The sequence below is a fragment of the Schistocerca cancellata genome, chromosome 2, assembly GCF_023864275.1.
Source record: "Schistocerca cancellata isolate TAMUIC-IGC-003103 chromosome 2, iqSchCanc2.1, whole genome shotgun sequence".
Lineage (NCBI taxonomy): Eukaryota > Metazoa > Arthropoda > Insecta > Orthoptera > Acrididae > Schistocerca > Schistocerca cancellata.
Window position 1 is genome coordinate 790,351,672 of NC_064627.1, and position 19,453 is coordinate 790,371,124.

Consider the following 19,453-nt stretch of genomic DNA (forward strand, 5'->3'; position numbering starts at 1 on the left):
ATGGCCCTGATGTAAATCCCATGTTGGGTGACTAGCCTCTCATCTAATTTAATCATTAAATTAATTGACCAATGTTCCCAACTAAAAATTGTGTTAGGAAATGTGTCTGTTAAGTGTGACTCTTTAACAGGTAAATGCTGTCCTAAAAATTTAAAATTACATTAAATGTAACACCAAATTAATCATGAATTTGTACAAGGAACAATCATGTATACTAAAGTAAACCAAACATGTAAATAGTCTTCACTTGATAGAGGTGTTGGCAAGACACTGCATGGAACCTTGTGTGCTACTCTACTATGGCAGGGGGCAGAAAGAGAACAGGTGCAATGTATAATATTGACAAACAAGTGGGTAATTGGATGCAGTACCATGATATTAACTAAGTAGGCTAAGTGGTTCTATGGTTACCACTGCTGAGAAACCTCAGTTTGAATTTTGGATGGCTGAAAAATCAATTGAAACCCTACAGGCCAGAGCTGCATACATTACTGAAAGTACAGCACCAGGCAGCATGCTGGTGATGGCTGCTACCCATGATTGGCTCCACTACTTGGAGATGGGTTCCTCATTGAAGACCGATTGAAGATTGAACATTAAGAAACTAAGTGTCTGTCCGGGTGGCCTGACAAGTGAAACTGTAAATGAAATTACTCTGCAGCAAGGGCACCAAAGTGAATGATTGATTCCTATGCCTGCCAGGAGCCACCACCTCAAATTCTCTTCCACCCTGCACCCAGAGAGCAACTGCTTGGCTCTGCTAGAACACAGTCAGTCATTGCCAATAAACAAAGCCTTCACCAGTTATGGCCATACAACAAATTTGTCTAGACTCTTGATACCGTACTCCGTCAGCTTAGGCAACAGTACCATTCCTTGCTGCCACCTCCCTATGGTGTCTACAAATGTGTGCTGACACAACTGTCAAGCAGCCTATCACAGCTTCCACCAGGACTTTACGCGGGAAGCTTTCTGGCGATGGGCGCCTACACAGTATGATATTGGGGTACTAAGTGTGGTGCCATTCTGTCAGCTATCCCATGGAGCTCAGCAACTATTTCTCCAAAACGTCCCAAATAGTAGCTCAGCTGTGGCACTGAGTTGGCACATTCTTGCCCCAAACATGAGGCTTTTGTGAAAAAACTGCCCCAGCCATTGCAAAAATAGCAACTGCCTGTCAGTTTGGCCCCTGAGACCCAACATCAAAAGAGAAAGGTGGCAGCTGTGGTTTGGTCAGCACTCATGTCTGCGATTTCCAATGACCATATGTCCTGACCATTTGCTGCCATTGTGAGTGACTGGCCTCCTCACAGTCCAAAAGTTCTCTTTCGTCTCCATGTGAAATGAACAGAATTATGATATGCATGCATCCTACTCTCTATCATGTACATACCGGCCCATAACATTTGATTACTTACTTTGGATGACAGTGTAATGTGGTAGGAAAATGACATTAATTTGCATGTTTGTAAATTCAGATTTTAGAAATGCAAGATAGGCTGTTTTGATGACCCATAATAAGTGTATGAAGAGGCCACAGGGCCTGCTGTCTTGCACACCTTACAATCCAATATCTGATTCCATAGTCTGTGTCTGACCTTAACCCTCTAGCAGGCACACCTACATATAAAGTGTGCCAACCACAAATAACATTGTTGTGCGCCATTCCATTGTTCCTTTACAACTGCATGCCCGTACCTGTTCCTTCTGTATTACTTCAGCTGACACAGTGTTAAGTTGTGCTGTCATATGTCCAGGCCAGCAGCAGTAATATAAAATAAACAATGAGCTAGGTGAGAGAGAACTTACCATCCATGCAAGAAAATGACACAGATTACAAGCTATTCACACAATCCCACTATGAGGTAGTTGTGTATAAGATAATTAGCAGTCAGTAGATCGGTTAGTTGTGATCTAATGCAACTATGCTATTTAATGCTTCAAGTGTGTTGTTACTGTGGGGTATGTGACATCAGAGTGATATTGTTATAACCTTTAATCACCAATAATTGCGTGGATATTCAAACACACTCACTTAGAAACAATAGCTGGTTACATGATAACAACTCAGTATCTCTTATTCGACTGCTGTGCCGTGATATGCGGCCAGCGCCGTTCGTAGCTAGGTGGCGCTCCCGCGCTCAGCCGAGTTGCGGAGCACCTCTATTGCCGTTTGCGCGTACTGTTGTGGCGGCACTGTTAAATGTCGTGGCACTGTCACAACACTTTTCCCCCTTGAAAAAAAAAAAAAAAACACTCACTTCCTTGGAGACATGGACAGTGCGGAGACATCCATGGCCTCTTGTGAGGCCCCGAGAAGATCCTGCAGAGAGACACGAGAGTATGGTCGAAAATGTCCAGGACGGAAGCTCGTGCGTGGAACCTGCCCTCCTGGATGAGATGATGGGGGAAAACTCCGGAGCAGCATCCATAGGTGTCGTGGACCTGGGGGTGTGCTCCAGCGAGATGGGTCCCCGAGAAGGCGGCGTCGCGACTGGGGCCGGTTCCGGTATACTCGTAAGCCGTAGCGACGTCGGCTGCATCAACACATACAGTAGATCGGCAGCAGCGACAGGACTGGCTTCTCAGGCTGGTGGAGGCGAAGGAAGGGGTGGTGGCACCGGCGTCGCCACCACTCGTGGGCGCATCTGGTCGTAATGGCGAACAACCATGCCGTCGTCCATATGTAAAAGCCGGCGGCCGCGAAGAGCCTTGACCACCCCTGGAATCCATTTAGGGCGAGATCCATACCCTCGTGCCCACACGTCGGCGCCCACCGAGTATTTTCCCGCACTAGGGGACATAGCACAAGGCCTGACAGGGTGAAGCAGGTGCAGTAGAGTGCGCGGTTGGTGACCATGCAAGAGTTCAGCAGGGCTGCTATCACCCAGAGGCGTGAAGTGATAAGAACTCAGAAATTGCAGCAGAGCGTCATCTGTGGAAAAATCACTAAGGAATTTTTTCATCTGGCTTTTGAAAGTGCGGACAAGGCGCTCGACCTCCCCATTCCATTGCGGATGGAAGGGCGGTGCTGTAACATGATGAATCCCTTGTCCAGTACAAAAATCACGGAAGGCCTGCGAAGAGAACTGAGGGCCATTGTCCGTGACGATCGTGGATGGAGGACCTTCTAGTGCAAAGATTTTGGACAAAGCCAGCGTCGTCGCCGCAGTGGTGGGCGACGGACATCGAACAACAAATGGAAACTTCGAGAAGGCGTCAATCAACAGTAGCCAATAAGTACCGAGGAAGGAGCCGGTAAAGTCAGCGTGCACATGTTCCCATGGCTTCGTTGGATCAGGCCACGGAGAGGGCATTGTACGAGGTGCAGCCAGTTGTTGAGCACACTGACCACACGCAGCAACCATGTGGGCCATGTCCGAATCAATACCGGGCCAATAAACGTGCCTGCGGGCCAGGGACTTAGTCCGAGAAATACCCCAATGGCCTTCATGCAACAGTTTGAGAACATCTTTGCGAAGAGAGGCTGGTACCATGACCCGTGGAGATGCGCCATCCGTGGCCAGAAGAACAACACCATCACGAACAGACAGACGAAGGCGCAAGGCATGGTAGTTGCGAAGGGGATCTGATGCCCGGACCTTGGCCCTGTCTGGCCAACCCCGTTGAACAAAACTGATCACCTGTCGCAGGACTGGGTCCCGCGCAGTAGCCGACGCTACCTGCGAACCTGTAGGTGGAAAACCCTCGACCACACGACGTTCTTCCTCATCAATGGAAACAGAGAAGTTCATCATGATCGAAAACCGGGTTGGGGCCCATCGGCAATCGCGACAATGCGTCAGCATTGGCGTGCTGGGCCGTGGGGCGATAGTGAATCTCATAGTGAAAACGAGACAAGTATAAGGCCCAACGTTGCAGGCGGTGAGCTGCCTTATCCGGAAGTGACGCTGATGGGCTGAACAGAGAGACCAGCGGCTTGTGGTTGGCGATGAGGTGAAACTTAGAACCATAAAAAAAAACGCTGAACTTTTTTAGAGCATAAATGATAGCGATCACCTCCTTTTCGATTTGAGAGTAACGCCGTTGCGCGTCGTTGAGGGTCTTGGAAGCATAGGCGATGGGTCGTTCCTACCCATCCTCATATCCATGGGCGAGAACAGCCCCTAGGCCATACTGTGACGCGTCAGTCGCCAGAACCAAGTGCTGACCCGGACGGAATGTGGCAAGACAAGGCGCCCACTGCAAATGAGCCTTCAGGTGGACAAAAGCCTGCTCACACTCGTCGGACCAAGAGAAAGGGACGTTTCTGCGTAACAGCTGATGCAGAGGATGAGCTACCGCCGCCGCGGATGGAATGAATTTGTGATAATAAGCAATCTTGCCAAGAAACGTGTGAAGTTCTTTGACCGTAGACGACCGGGGTAGAGTGTTAATGGCTGCAACGTGCTGACGTAGAGGACGTATACCCTCACGGGACAAGTGGAAACCAAGATACACAATGGAGGGTTGGAAGAACTGTGACTTGTCCAGATTGCACCTCAACCCAGCCGAATGCAAAACCCGAAACAGTGAATGCAAATTGCGAAGGTGCTCCTCAGTGGAGGCCCCCGTGACAACAATGACATCCAGATAGTTTATGCAGCCGGGAACGGAATTCGTGAGCTGTTCCAAAAACCGCTGAAAAATGGCCAGCGCGCTAGCGACGCCAAATGGTAACTGCTGGTACTGATACAACCCACAAGGAGTGTTGATGACGAGAAATTCCTTGGAAGAAGCATCCAATGGCAACTGATGGTATGCCTCCGATAAGTCAAGTTTGGAAAAGAACTGGCCCCCAGGGAGCTTGGTAAGTAACTCCTCAGGACGGGGAAGAGGATAAGTGTCAATGAGGCTCTGAGCGTTGACAGTGGCTTTAAAATCACCACACAATCGCAGACTCCTGTTTGGTTTAGAAACCACCACGATTGGCGATGCCCATTCGCTGGTGGCAACAGGAAGGAGAATCCCTGAAGCTGTTAACCTGTCTATCTCAGCCTCGACAGGTGCACGCAACGCCACTGGAATAGGGCGTGCCCAGAAAAACTTTGGGCGAGCTGTGGGTTTAAGAGTAATGTGGGCTTCAAAATCCTTGGCACGACCCAGACCACCAGAGAACACAGACGAAAATTCAGAACACAATCCATCCAGCTGTTGATACGGAATATCCTCAGATATGAGGTGCACATCATCATCAATGGAGAACCCGAACAACTGGAAAGCATCATAACCGAACAGGTTTTCAGTGCCCGCATGATCCACCACATAAAACGTGAGGGGCCTAACAACAGATTTGTAGGCAGTGGAAGCATCAAACTGGCCAATGATAGGAATTTTCTGTTTATTATAAGTTCTCAGATTTCGCGTAAGTGGAGACAAGGGAGGGGAGTCCAACTCCAAATACGTGCGAGAATTAATGAGAGTTACTGCAGAGCCAGTGTCCACTTGCATGCGAATGTCTTTATCCAGAACACGTACAGTAACAAACAACTTATTTGTTTGAGAAAGTACACAGTTAACATCCATGTCCGATGCCTCGTCCTCGTCGAAAGGAACTTTAGGGGACTGACACACAGAAGCAATGTGGCCTTTTTTCCTGCATGAATTACACGTGGCCCAACGTTTTGGACACGCGGCCCTGTCATGCTGTACGAAACAACGTGGACAAGAAGGAAGTGCAGAATGAACCTGCTTCTGTGGTTGCTGTTTTCGCTGCGAGTGTTGCGGCCCAATGCAATGTTGTTTACGCAAGTGAACCGCCGCCACATCTTCGTTCTCCTGTGAAACAGGCAAATTGTCCATGTCGAAAGTTGACTGTACAGTGCCTACATCACACCACGCGTCTATTTGCGCGCCAGCAGTATGAGACACTTCAAAGGATTGAGCGATGCTTAGAACTTCTGACAACGACGGGTTTGGCAGTTGTAGGGCACATTGCCGAACTTCTTTATCAGGAGCAAGCCGTAGTATAGCATCCCTAACCACTGAATCAGCATAAGACTCATGATGAGTGGCCGTGACAAACTGACATTTCCTACTCAGACCGTGTAGTTCCGCTGCCCAAGCCCGGTAAGATTGATGGTGCTGTTTACAACACCGGTAGAATGCCACGCGGGCAGCAACAATGTGGGTGTTTTTTCGGTAATAGTTAGACAATAAGTCACACATTTCTTGGAAGGACAGAGAGGCAGGTTCCCGCAGAGGGGCTAACTGAGATAGCAGCTGATAGATCCGTGGGGAAATCCAAGATAGAAATAACGACTTACACATAGGAGCATCGACAACGCCGAAAGCCAAGAAGTGTTGCCGCAAACGCTTCTCATAATCCTCCCAGTCTTCAGCGGCCTCGTCGTAAGGGGGGAATGGAGGCAGAGAAGAGGAAGACAGACGATGAGTAAGCGACGTCGACAACGCATAAATAGCAGCCGTCAGCTGTGTTTGTTGTGCCTGAATAGCAGCCGTCAGCTGTGTTTGTTGTTCAGTGAGCACTTGCATAAGCTGTTCCATGTCTGCCCCATCACGAACACACAAATCCACAACACAGTGAAAATATCCAACCTTGTTGCCAAAAAGCGTTATAACCTTTAATCACCAATAATTGTGTGGATATTCAAACACACTCACTTAGAAACAATAGCTGGTTACATGATAACAACTCAGTATCTCTTATTCGACTGTCGTGCTGTGACATGTGGCCGGCGCCGTTCATAACTAGGTGGCGCTCCCGCGCTCAGCCGAGTTGCGGAGCGCCTCTATCGCCGTTTGCGCGTACTGTCGTGGCGGCACTGTTAAATGTCGTGGCACTGTCACAACAGATATAATGAAAATTTACTTTATTATTGTTTAATTAAACAGTGATTTAGCTCATATAATGTAAGTTTATATTATCACTGTTTAATTAAATGAAGGTTAAACTGTCATTTTGTTCATATGTGTTTATCTTGGTAACATAAAGACAGCTATTCTTTACATGTGTACAAAGTATGTTGCACATCTGTTTGAGGGTTAATGTAATCCATATGGCATCTCCTCAAATCTCTGGGTCAGTTTCAAACATATTTCTTGCTCTTTCCATTTTTGGAGAACTCATTTGGTCTTTTTCATTCCTGCTGCCAAGTCAGTATTCTCCCAAAACTCTGTCTTCTGCTCCTTCTCTTGCTATTGTGTTCCAGGCCCCCATGATTAATGACCAAAAGTACTTAATTTCTTTCCATTTCACTTCACTGGTCCTCACAAAATCTAGATTTTGCCTTCACATTTCCCTTTACAGATTTCCAAGCTTCCCTACCACATTGCTCAAACATCAAACTTCTCACATCCTACACTCCAGCTTGAAGAATGTTACCTTTTCATTGGTTTTTCAGTCTTTTTTGCCATGGTTACCTCTCCCTTAGCAGTCCCATCCCATAGATCTGACTGAGGAACTAAACCTAAACATTTAGCCATTGGAGAGATTATCATGAAACTTTTTTAGTTACCAGCCACGTGCCCTGTGGATACACATCATGTGTCTTTAATGCCATCATTTCCATTGCCTTCTGCTTCCTCAGAACGGCGATCACTGTTGATTCTTTTGCATGACAGAGACACTTTCCTGCCTCAAGGGAAGGCCATTACTTTGGAGCTCTGTACACTTCTCTAGCCTCTTTCACAGAGTCATTGGCAGAACAAGGATGACTTCTCATATTGGAAGTCTTTGGCCACCATTGATGGTGATTTTTCTTCAAAATTTTAGCAGTGGGTAGGATCAAACTGAGGACTTGTGATGTGCTGTTCAGTAGTTCAAGATGCTGCCTCTAGACCATGGGTGCCCTGTCTGATTATTCCTATCCTTTCCCAGTCCCCTGCTCTTCATAGTCTCTAAATGACCTTATCATTGATGGGACAAAATACTGTAATTTCCTTTCTTCCTTGTTTCTTGCATCAAGACTCTCAGTTGACATTCCTAACATCCTATTTGTGTGATTTATAAGAGTTGAACTGCGCAAACTGAGATCAGGAGTGGGATGGCAATCTTTCCAAAGATCACAATCCAGATATCTTTCTTTGTGTTCACTTTTGCAAAGTTCTTTCGTTTCATTGGCTTGTTCATGTTATGTTCTGTTGACACTTGGATGAAGAATATTTGAGAATCAGTTGCAAATAAGTAAATATATTACTCACCGCCTTTCATATACTATGCCAACTGCGGCATGTAACCAATGTGAAGTAGTAAACATATTTTGTGTGAGTGTAAAACCACTGCACTGACTAGTATACTGCCTCATACAGTGTTATTTTGAAAATGAGTTGCTGCTTTGTTATTGCTGTTATACCCTTCAACATGCTCACTTACTTCCTATTTACTGCTGTACTCTTAACATAAACATGTTTACACTCTCTTACAGAAGGCTTAATTTATTACAAACATTCATACTTAGTGTAATATTGTGCACGTTCACTCCCAGAGTGTGTGTCCATATAATTTTCAAAAGGAGTTGGTGAGTATAGCATTCTTACCAAAAGTATTCAAATTTCAGGGGCTCTCCATATCTTGCCATATGCTGATGGGCAACATGTTAAAGCATTCTCTCTTTTATTTTTGGCATTCTACAATATTTTGTCCTTATTTTTGTAGCCCGTCAGGAAGTGCTCATGATGGTGCACTCATAATTGAATGCCAATGGGCATCACTGTGGGGGTCCGGATGGGGGTTTGTCGGGGACGGCCAGCTCGTCCCACGCATCCCCCGATCGGACTACGACTGTGGTTGCCCGGGATACTGCCCGCATTGAGGCTGATCCCTCACCTGTGGTAGAGTGGGAGATCGTCTCAAGGTGTGGCAAGGGGCGAAAGACATTCCGGAGGGCTGAACGGAAGGCCTCTCCAGTTTGTCTGACGAACCGGTTTCAGGCTCTGTCTCAGGCTGATACTGATCTTCGGCCTGACATGGCTGCTTGTCCTGTTCCAGAGGTTGCCCCTCAGTCTGCAAGATCCGAGCAGTCGCAGAGGGTGGGCTTACTGGTAGTTGGGAGCTCCAACGTCAGGCGCGTAATGGGGCCCCTTAGGGATATGGCAGCAAGGGAGGGGAAGAAAACCAAAGTGCACTCCGTGTGCATACCGGGGGGAGTCATTCCAGATGTGGAAAGGGTCCTTCCGGATGCCATGAAGGGTACAGGGTGCACCCATCTGCAGGTGGTCGCTCATGTCGGCACCAATGATGTGTGTCGCTATGGATCGGAAGAAATCCTCTCTGGCTTCCGGCGGCTATCTGATTTGGTGAAGACTGCCAGTCTTGCTAGCGGGATGAAAGCAGAGCTCACCATCTGCAGCATCGTCGACAGGACTGACTGCGGACCTTTGGTACAGAGCCGAGTGGAGGGTCTGAATCAGAGGCTGAGACGGTTCTGCGACCATGTGGGCTGCAGATTCCTCGACTTGCGCCATAGGGTGGTGGGGTTTCGGGTTCCGCTGGATAGGTCAGGAGTCCACTACACGCAACAAGCGGCTACACGGGTAGCAGGGGTTGTGTGGCGTGGGCTGGGCGGTTTTTTAGGTTAGATGGCCTCAGGCAAGTGCAGAAAGGGCAAGAGCCTCAACGGGTGCGGGGCAAAGTCAGGACATGCGGGAACCAAGCAGCAATCGGTATTGTAATTGTAAACTGTCGAAGCTGCGTTGGTAAAGTACCGGAACTTCAAGCGCTAATAGAAAGCACCGAAGCTGAAATCATTATAGGTACAGAAAGCTGGCTGAAGCCAGAGATAAATTCTGCCGAAATTTTTACAAAGGCACAGACGGTGTTTAGAAAGGATAGATTGCATGCAACCGGTGGTGGATTGTTCGTCGCTGTTAGTAGTAGTTTATCCTGTAGTGAAGTAGAAGTGGATAGTTCCTGTGAATTATTATGGGTGGAGGTTACACTCAACAACTGAGCTAGGTTAATAATTGGCTCCTTTTACCGACCCCCCGACTCAGCAGCATTAGTGGCAGAACAACTGAGAGAAAATTTGGAATACATTTCACATAAATTTTCTCAGCATGTTATGGTCTTAGGTGGAGATTTCAATTTACCAGATATAGACTGGGACACTCAGATGTTTAGGACGGGTGGTAGGGACAGAGCATCGAGTGACATTATACTGAGTGCACTATCCGAAAATTACCCCGAGCAATTAAACAGAGAACCGACTCGTGGAGATAACATCTTGGACCTACTGATAACAGACAGACCCGAACTTTTCGACTCTGTAAGTGCAGAACAGGGAATCAGTGATCATAAGGCCGTTGCAGCATCCCTGAATATGGAAGTTAATAGGAATATAAAAAAAGGGAGGAAGGTTTATCTGTTTAGCAAGAGTAATAGAAGGCAGATTTCAGACTACCTAACAGATCAAAACGAAAATTTCTGTTCCTACACTGACAATGTTGAGTGTTTATGGAAAAAGTTCAAGGCAATCGTAAAATGCGTTTTAGACAGGTACGTGCCGAGTAAAACTGTGAGGGACGGGAAAAACCCACCGTGGTACAACAACAAAGTTAGGAAACTACTGCGAAAGCAAAGAGAGCTTCACTCCAAGTTTAAACGCAGCCAATACCTCTCAGACAAACAGAAGCTAAACGATGTCAAAGTTAGCGTAAGGAGGGCTATGCGTGAAGTGTTCAGTGAATTCGAAAGTAAAATACTAGGTACCGACTTGACAGAAAATCCTAGGAAGTTCTGGTCTTATGTTAAATCAGTAAGTGGCTCGAAACATCATGTCCAGACACTCCGGGATGATGATGGCATTGAAACATAGGATGACAAGCATAAAGCTGAAATACTAAACACCTTTTTCCAAAGCTGTTTCACAGAGGAAGACGCACTGCAGTTCCTTCTCTAAATCCTCGCACCAACGAAAAAATGGCTGACATCGAAATAAGTGTCCAAGGAATAGAAAAGCAACTGGAATCACTCAACAGAGGAAAGTCCACTGGACCTGACGGGATACCAATTCGATTCTACACAGAGTACGTGAAAGAACTTGCCCCCCTTCTAACAGCCATGTACCGCAAGTCTCTAGAGGAATAGAAGGTTCCAAATGATTGGAAAAGAGCACAGGTAGTCCCAGTCTTCAAGAAGGGTCGTCGAGCAGATGCGCAAAACTATAGACCTATATCTCTGACGTCGATCTGTTGTAGAATTTTAGAACATGTGTTTTGCTCGAGTATCATGTCGTTTTTGGAAACTCAGAATCTACTACGTAGGAATCAACATGGATTCCGGAAACAGCGATCGTGTGAAACCCAACTCGCTTTATTTGTTCATGAGACCCAGAAAATATTAGATACAGGCTCCCAGGTAGATGCTATTTTTCTTGACTTCCGGAAGGCGTTCGATACAGTTCCGCACTGTCGCCTGATAAACAAAGTAAGAGCCTACGGAATATCAGACCAGCTGTGTGGCTGGATTGAAGAGTTTTTAGCAAACAGAACACAGCATGTTGTTATCAACGGAGAGACGTCTACAGACATTAAAGTAACCTCTGGCGTGCCACAGGGGAGTGTTATGGGACCATTGCTTTTCACAATATATATAAATGACCTAGTAGATAGTGTCGGAAGTTCCATGCGGCTTTTCGCGGATGATGCTGTAGTATACAGAGAAGTTGCAGCATTAGAAAATTGTAGCGAAATGCAGGAAGATCTGCAGCGGATAGGCACTTGGTGCAGGGAGTGGCAACTGACCCTTAACATAGACAAATGTAATGTATTGCGAATACATAGAAAGAAGGATCTTTTATTGTATGATTATATGATAGCGGAACAAACACTGGTAGCAGCTACTTCTGTAAAATATCTGGGAGTATGCGTGTGGAACGATTTGAAGTGGAATGATCATATAAAATTAATTGTTGGTAAGGCGGGTACCAGGTTGAGATTCATTGGGAGAGTCCTTAGACCGAGCGGGGTGGCGCAGTGGTTAGACACTGGACTCGCATTCGGGAGGACGACGGTTCAATCCCGCGTCCGGTCATCCTGATTTAGGTTTTCCGTGATTTCCCTAAATCACTCCAGGCAAATGCCGGGATGGTTCCTCTGAAAGGGCACGGCCGACTTCCTTCCCAATCCTTCCCTAATCCGATGAGACCGATGACCACGCTGTCTGGTCTCCTTCCCCAAACCAACCAACCAACCAACCAACCAAGTCCTTAGAAAATGTAGTCCATCAACAAAGGAGGTAGCTTACAAAACACTCGTTCGACCTATACTTGAGTATTGCTCATCAGTGTGGGATCCGTACTAGATCGGGTTTAGATCGGGTTGACGGAGGAGATAGAGAAGATCCAAAGAAGAGTGGCACGTTTCGTCACAGGGTTATTTGGTAACCGTGATAGCGTTACGGAGATGTTTAAAAAACTCAAGTGGCAGACTCTGCAAGAGAGGCGCTCTGTATCGCGGTGTAGCTTGCTCGCCAGGTTTCGAGAGGGTGCGTTTCTGGATGAGGTATCGAATATATTGCTTCCCCCTACTTATACCTCCCGAGGAGATCACGAATGTAAAATTAGAGAGATTAGAGCGCGCACAGAGGCTTTCAGACAGTCGTTCTTCCCGCGAACCATACGCGACTGGAACAGGGAAGGGAGATAATGACAGTGGCACGTAAAGTGCCCTCCGCCACACACCGTTGGGTGGCTTGCGGAGTATAAATGTAGATGTAGATGTAGATGTAGATGTAGAATGTAATCTGTGCAAAGGTCTTTGCAAGCTGTTGGGTTGTCAACTTTACACATAGTTTTCCATCTTCTGTCCTTTACTCCCGTTACTCAGTGTTCACCCCTTGATAAATTAATAAAAGTTGACTTTAATAGTTGGTAGTTAACAAGAATGTTATTGATATTAAATTTTACAGATCTATAATGCGTGGCTGTGACAATATGTGTACCTATTGTATTGTTCCTTTCACAAGAGGAAGAGAACGGTCACGGCCAGTGGATTCCATATTGGCTGAAGTGCGACAGTTATCAGAACAGGGTATCAAAGAAGTAACCCTCCTGGGTAAGACTTATTTTTAATGTGTACAACAATATCTGTATTAATAACTTAATTTTCACTAGTGTTAGGACTGTGTACCATTCCTGCTGGTAGGTAACACATTTTTTTATCAGAAAGAAAATGAACATGCAACTGAAAATACATTAAAAAGTGATGTGATTTAAGCCATCCATTCCACTCACATTGTACTCCTCCTCCTCTTCCTCCTCCTCCTCCTCCTCCTCCTCCTCCTCATCATCATCATCATCCCTTGTCCCTTCTTGGTGTCACATCAGTATATATCTTAATATGCAGTCTGTTTGTTGCAGGGCATTTACTTTCCACTAGATTTCTAACTGATGATGTCATAAGTTATTACTTTGATTAATTTCGTGCTGAAAAATAGTTACATATTGTTTGTGGTCTTTTATCAAATCCCTTAATGATTGATCTTGACATTTGCCTCTCTGGGGCTGTCTTATTTACCTTTTTAATATAGATCTAGCTTTTGCAAGTAGACGACAGCTATCTTTCTACATAAAATATTCTCCCATAGGCCATAGAATTGTTGCAAAACTATCTGCTAATACTTCATGGTCATGTGATTCATTATGTTTTATAATTAGATCCTCCAACCATTCTTTGCTTGTGCCAATAACTACTATGATGTCCCAGCTGGCAAGCAAGAAAACAGCACCAATATGTGGAAAAGACAAGTGATCAAATTAATAGTGGCTATGCAAACTAAATTGTATTGACATCTTTAGTACAGAAATGAGTGTATAATAATAATGGCCAAAAAAAGGAACAAGAATTAAATCCAAATGGGATAGTCACATATCTTAAAAAAGCAAAGAAAACGATCACTACCCTCACTCCATCTAATTGTTATGTTTAATGAATACTTAATACAATGACAAATACCCTCCACGTGGAAAGAAGCTTAGTTTACTATCGTTAAAGGAGGTGGTGATACAGGCGGCCTAGTAGCACATGCTGATTTTCCTATTAATCATACAGAAAGAGTTCCAGGGGTAACTGTTATTTAAAATGCTTGCATCACACTGAGGACTGAAAGGAATTGACTAAGATCAACATGGTTTCAATATAGAAAGATTAATTGATATCTGTTAAACACACACTTCAAATAGTGGACAATATCATAGATAAATAGAGTGAATTCTGTCTGAAATCAGCACTTATGGAAATACACTGCCTGACAAAAAAAGTGAAGCACCCAGAAGGGAAGGTGGAAACCAAATGAAACTTTACAGATTGAGAGTGTATGTGATGTTATTTCAGAGATTACAAAATTGAGTCACATTTATAAAGAACTTGGCTTTATGAGCCTGCTTATCACTATGATGTTGCACACCTTCTGGTGTGAACCCCTGCACAAACTTGGTTGGGAAGCATGTTGAGACAAGCAGACCCACAACTATTGGAACTGCTCCTTGATATTCCGGATACTGGCAGTGGATCAGAGTTGACATCTGAGCTGGTTTCATATGTTGTATCGGTGATAGGTGTCCAAAACACCAAAACATTGAAGGAATGGGACTTCTCCCCTGGCCATGCCCATAATCACCAATTTAGGTCACTGGGCAAGTGCAGAAGTATGATTCATCAATGAAAACAGTTTCCAGAATGAGATTTTCACTTTGCAGCGGAGTGTGTGCTGATATGAAGCTTTCTTTCAGGAGTGCTAGTTCTTCAAGTTTCGCAGGAGAGCTTCTGTAAAGTTGCGAAGGTAGGAGACGAGATACTGGCAGAAGTAAAGCTGTGAGGACCGGGCATGACTCGTGCTTCGGTAACTCAGATGGTAGAGCACTTGCCCACGAAAGGCAAAGGTCCCGAGTTCAAGTCTTGGTCGGGCACACAGCTTTAATCTGCCAGGAAGTTTCAATGAAAACAGTGTTATGCCATTCATCAGCTGTCCATTCTTCCTTGTCACAGCACCAGTCCAAATGCAGCTGTTTGTGTTGTTGTGTTTATGGCACCATTCGTATGGGAATGTAATTCCCTAGTCTGGATGCTGCTAGTTTTCAGCCAGTGGTGCAGGATGACACAGAATGTTGCAGAGAATCCAGTACTTATTCGCAGGTAGCTGGCATAGATTTGAAAGGGTTATGGTGTGTTTGGTGGTCAGTATGTTTGATCCTCCCTTGTGATTGTCAGACAAGATCAATTGGAACCTTGACAACAAGTGTGTGGCCCCTTTCAAACTCTCTCGCTATCTCACATGATTACTCAGCATATCTGTGTTCATCACTGTGATGTCTCAGTATCTGACACTGTTAACATACTTTGTATGTCCACTAGGCCTGGTGACAATGCTAAGCATGAATGACGCTAATGCATCTGGTGCCATTCTACGTGTCACAGAGAATTTCAACTGTAATGTTTTAGACACCTGCCAAAGATGTGTACATGCACGAAGTTACATGGACATCTGACGACTTCTTCTATGTGCTTTGCTTTTTCGGTCAGGCTGTGTATATTAAGAATCTTTCATTTGTCAAGAAGTGCCAAGATGCTTATTTAATGTCCTGAGCAATTACAGCTCTAGTAAATCATTGTATTTGGCTATCCCAAAACAACTTTCAACCTGCAATACAACAAAGAATGGGTCACAAGCTCAACAGCACAATCTGTTTTCTGTGGCCCAGTGTCAGAGCAGGAGGAAACACACATATTAAGATTAAAGAAATGTGCAAGCTTTTGGAGCCAATGACTCCTTTTTCTATCAGAAGGGTTGATGGGGGAACAAGGAGGGATGCAGGAAGAGAGGCTTTCCTTCTCATCCCATCTAGTAAGTCTTCTCTGACTCTCCCCATTTCCTAAACTTCACCAGTCCTTTCCTTCATCTCTCTTCATTCCCCTTCAACCCTCCTGCTGAAGGGAGTCTGTTGGAAGAAGGAGCCACTGGCTCCAAAAGCTTGCACATTTCTTTAACATGTATATGTGTTTTCTCTTGCCACTATTTGGTTAGGAGATTTTTTATGTATATAGTTGTATTATATTTTAAAAAATTGACCCTCTGCACCCTATTTAATTGCTACTCACTTAAAGCTCATGTTGAATGTGACAGGCAATAAGGGTTTGTACCATATATTAGTTTTAGAGTTCTCAAATACACAAAACCATACTCGTAAGTTTTCTAATGCACTCACAAAGGTTATCACCACATAATTCTGAACTCAAATGCAGATAAGCCACTGTGTAAATTGAGTAATAGTTCTCTTAGACTGCAGATCAAATGGTTAATATGGTCACTGCAGCTATATCGGCATGTCAGGATCATGAACTGTTCATCACACACTGTAAATTTTCGATGAAGTTCAGCATAAAAATTCAGATATAAACACCTTTAGGTAATGTTCCTAGCATAGTGTCCTATATAATACTGAGACAAAATTAAAATCTTACCTTGTTTCCTGGTCATGAGTTTAGTAACCCCGCTGGATGTATTGATATTCTTAACATTGTGCACGTCTGGCTAGGACCAATATCTACTTGTCATGTGAAATTCTCTAGTAGGCCAGTAGAAGGCCCAGTGGTTGGCTCACCCTTAAATGTTCCTTCACTACCAGCTTCATCTCCAGCTGCTGCCAACTGTTGTTGTTGTTGTTGTTGTTGTTGTTGTGGTGGTCTTCAATCCTGAGACTGGTTTGATGCAGCTCTCCATGCTACTCTATCCTGTGCAAGCTTCTTCATCTCCCAATACCTACTGCAACCTACATCCTTCTGAATCTGCTTGGTGTATTCATCTCTTGGTCTCCCTCTACGATTTTTACCCTCCACGCTGCCCTTCAATATTAAATTGGTGATCCCTTGATGCCTCAGAACATGTCCTACCAACCAAGCCCTTCTTCTAGTCAAGTTGTGCCACAAACTTCTCTTCTCCCCAATCCTATTCAATACTTCCTCATTAGTTATGTGGTCTACCCATCTAATCTTCAGCTTTCTTCTGTAGCACCACATTTCGAAAGCTTCTATTCTCTTATTGTCCAAACTATTTATCGTCCATGTTTCACTTCCATACATGGCTACACTCCATACAAATACTTTCAGAAACGACTTCCTGACACTTAAATCTATACTTGATGTTAACAAATTTCTCTTCTTCAGAAATGCTTTCCTTGCCATTGCCAGTCTACATTTTATATCCTCTCTACTTCAACCATCATCACTTATTTTGCTCCCCAAATAGCAAAACTCCTTTACTACTTTAAGTGTCTCATTTACTAATCTAATACCCTCAACATCACCCGACTTAATTTGACTACATTCCATTATCCTTGTTTTGCTTTTGTTAATGTTCATTGTATACCCTCCTTTCAAGACACTATCCATTCCATTCAGCTGCTCTTCCAAGTCCTTTGCTATCTGTGACAGAATTACAATGTCATCGGTGAACCTCAAAGTTTTTATTTCTTCTCCATGGAATTTAATACCTACTCCGAATTTTTCTTTTGTTTCCTTCACTGCTTGCTCGATATAGAGATTGAATATCATCGGGGAGAGGCTACAACCCCGTCTCACTCCCTTCCCAACCACCGCTTCCCTCTGATGTCCCTCGACTCTTATAACTGCCATCTGGTTTCTGTACAAATTGTAAATAGCTTTTCGCTCCCTGTATTTTACCCCTGCCACCTTCAGAATTTGAAAGAGAGTATTCCAGTCAACATTGTCAAAAGCTTTCTCTAAGTCTACAAATGCTAGAAACGTAGGTTTGCCTTTCCTTAATCTAGCTTCTAAGATAAGTCGTAGGGTCAGTATTGCCTCATGTGTTTCGATACTTGGACTTTATTAGACTTGTATTTGGACAGTGACTGCCATGATTTCCAATTTATTGCATGACTAGAGGGATCTGTGCTCAATGAACTGGTATAACATTTACGTATAGTGCCATTTGATGAGGGGGACGGGGTGCTGTCCACCACGATATGACTTATTTAGTACTGTGGTTGATATTATAGTTGCAATACATGTATACAAAAAACTAGCCCTGCAAGGATTTCAGTGGTTATACATGACTTTCTCTGCTTATGAAACTGCAATGCACCGTTCCTCATTGTCAAGGTGTACAGTGCTGTACAAAGACCTATTTGTAAAATGGAGAACAATGTAGACTGAAATTTCTACAAAAAATTCTGGCAAGAGCCTACCTAACCAAAGAGAAGCATACAATTGGATGTCATATCATTACAGTAAAGATGAAGGACTGCATATAATTATGTTGTAATGTTGCACAAACACAATATTAGAATCCCCACCAACCAACTTTTAATTCTGTTTCACATACAGGAAAATACAGACACAGTGAGGAGCATCGTAATAAGAAGCAGCACACTGAATCATGGATTACATTGACATACTGCCTAACACTAAAACATCAGAGTGACCAAGGATCTAGCCCACTGCCTGTGCAGAGTGAGCCTCTTTAGGTCATTTGTGAAGGTGTGTGCTGTTTAATTATACACCCTGACTGTCTAGGATTACACCAAATTAGGCTACATTTATGAGTCACATTGACATAAAATATATAATGTGGTAGAGAGTGTCATGGAAAGATCATGCATTGCTTCTTATTGAATAAAAAAGGAAATTATTGTATAGAGAAAACATTGCTTAGCCAGTTCCATATAATCAGTTTTATTACAGACAGAAGAGCCAGAGTCTCTTATATCAAATGTTCATGGCTGCTTAAATTGAAACAACTGGAACAGGCCTTTCAGGAATGCAAAGAAAAGGCTGTGAAACTCTTATTTTTTACAACCACTGCAGTTTTACTTGCAGCATCAGTACACAACATGAGAGGTACTGAGGATGAACAAAGATATATAAATGGAGAAGGAATGGATGCTCATGCATGAGAAATGAGGGAACCAGAAAATGGAATGAGAGAGGTAAGCAATTTGAAAAAAGGAAGGAAAAGATGCTTCAAAATAAGAAAGATAAGAAGTGAGGTAGTAAATCCAGGATATTTGTGAAAAGCTAGAATGTGTGCGATGACGTTTCCAAGTGTCTTGAATCATGAATCGTTCATCAAAGACACTGGTTTTAGTTCATATATTGATGATTTGTCGAGGGATGAACTCACTTAATGTCTAATTAGTTCAGAGTTATAGATGTAGCCTTATGTTATAAGACTGTACACCTTGCTTCGTGCTTTTAATGAACAGGTCAGAATGTGAACAGCTACCGTGATTTGTCAGCAATTGATCATAATGGTGGTATACCTGATGAAGAAACACATCTTGCAAAGGGGTTTCGCACAGTCTACAAGAACAAGAGAGGAGGGCTCAGGTTTGCCGATCTGCTGGACAAGATTTCTCTTGTTAATCCTGAAATGAGAATACGATTTACTTCTCCACATCCCAAGGATTTTCCTGATGAGGTAATGTACATATGACATAAATCAATATGAATAATTTGTGCATGTTGCATAATGGAAGTG

The 19,453-nt window shown here is 44.1% G+C and overlaps 1 protein-coding gene across 2 annotated transcripts in view; it reads left to right on the forward strand.

Moving 5' to 3' along the window:
* LOC126162646 (CDK5RAP1-like protein) overlaps nt 1-19,453 on the forward strand; it is a 125,413-nt gene that overhangs the window by 45,041 nt on the left and 60,919 nt on the right. For both annotated transcript variants that reach the window (XR_007535092.1, XM_049919283.1), the window contains exons 4-5: nt 12,869-13,014; nt 19,179-19,393. Coding sequence is in view for 1 of the 2 variants with exons in the window: in XM_049919283.1 (XP_049775240.1) it covers nt 12,869-13,014; nt 19,179-19,393 (361 nt within the window). In the remaining variant the exon portion in view is untranslated. The remainder of the gene's footprint in view (nt 1-12,868; nt 13,015-19,178; nt 19,394-19,453) is intronic.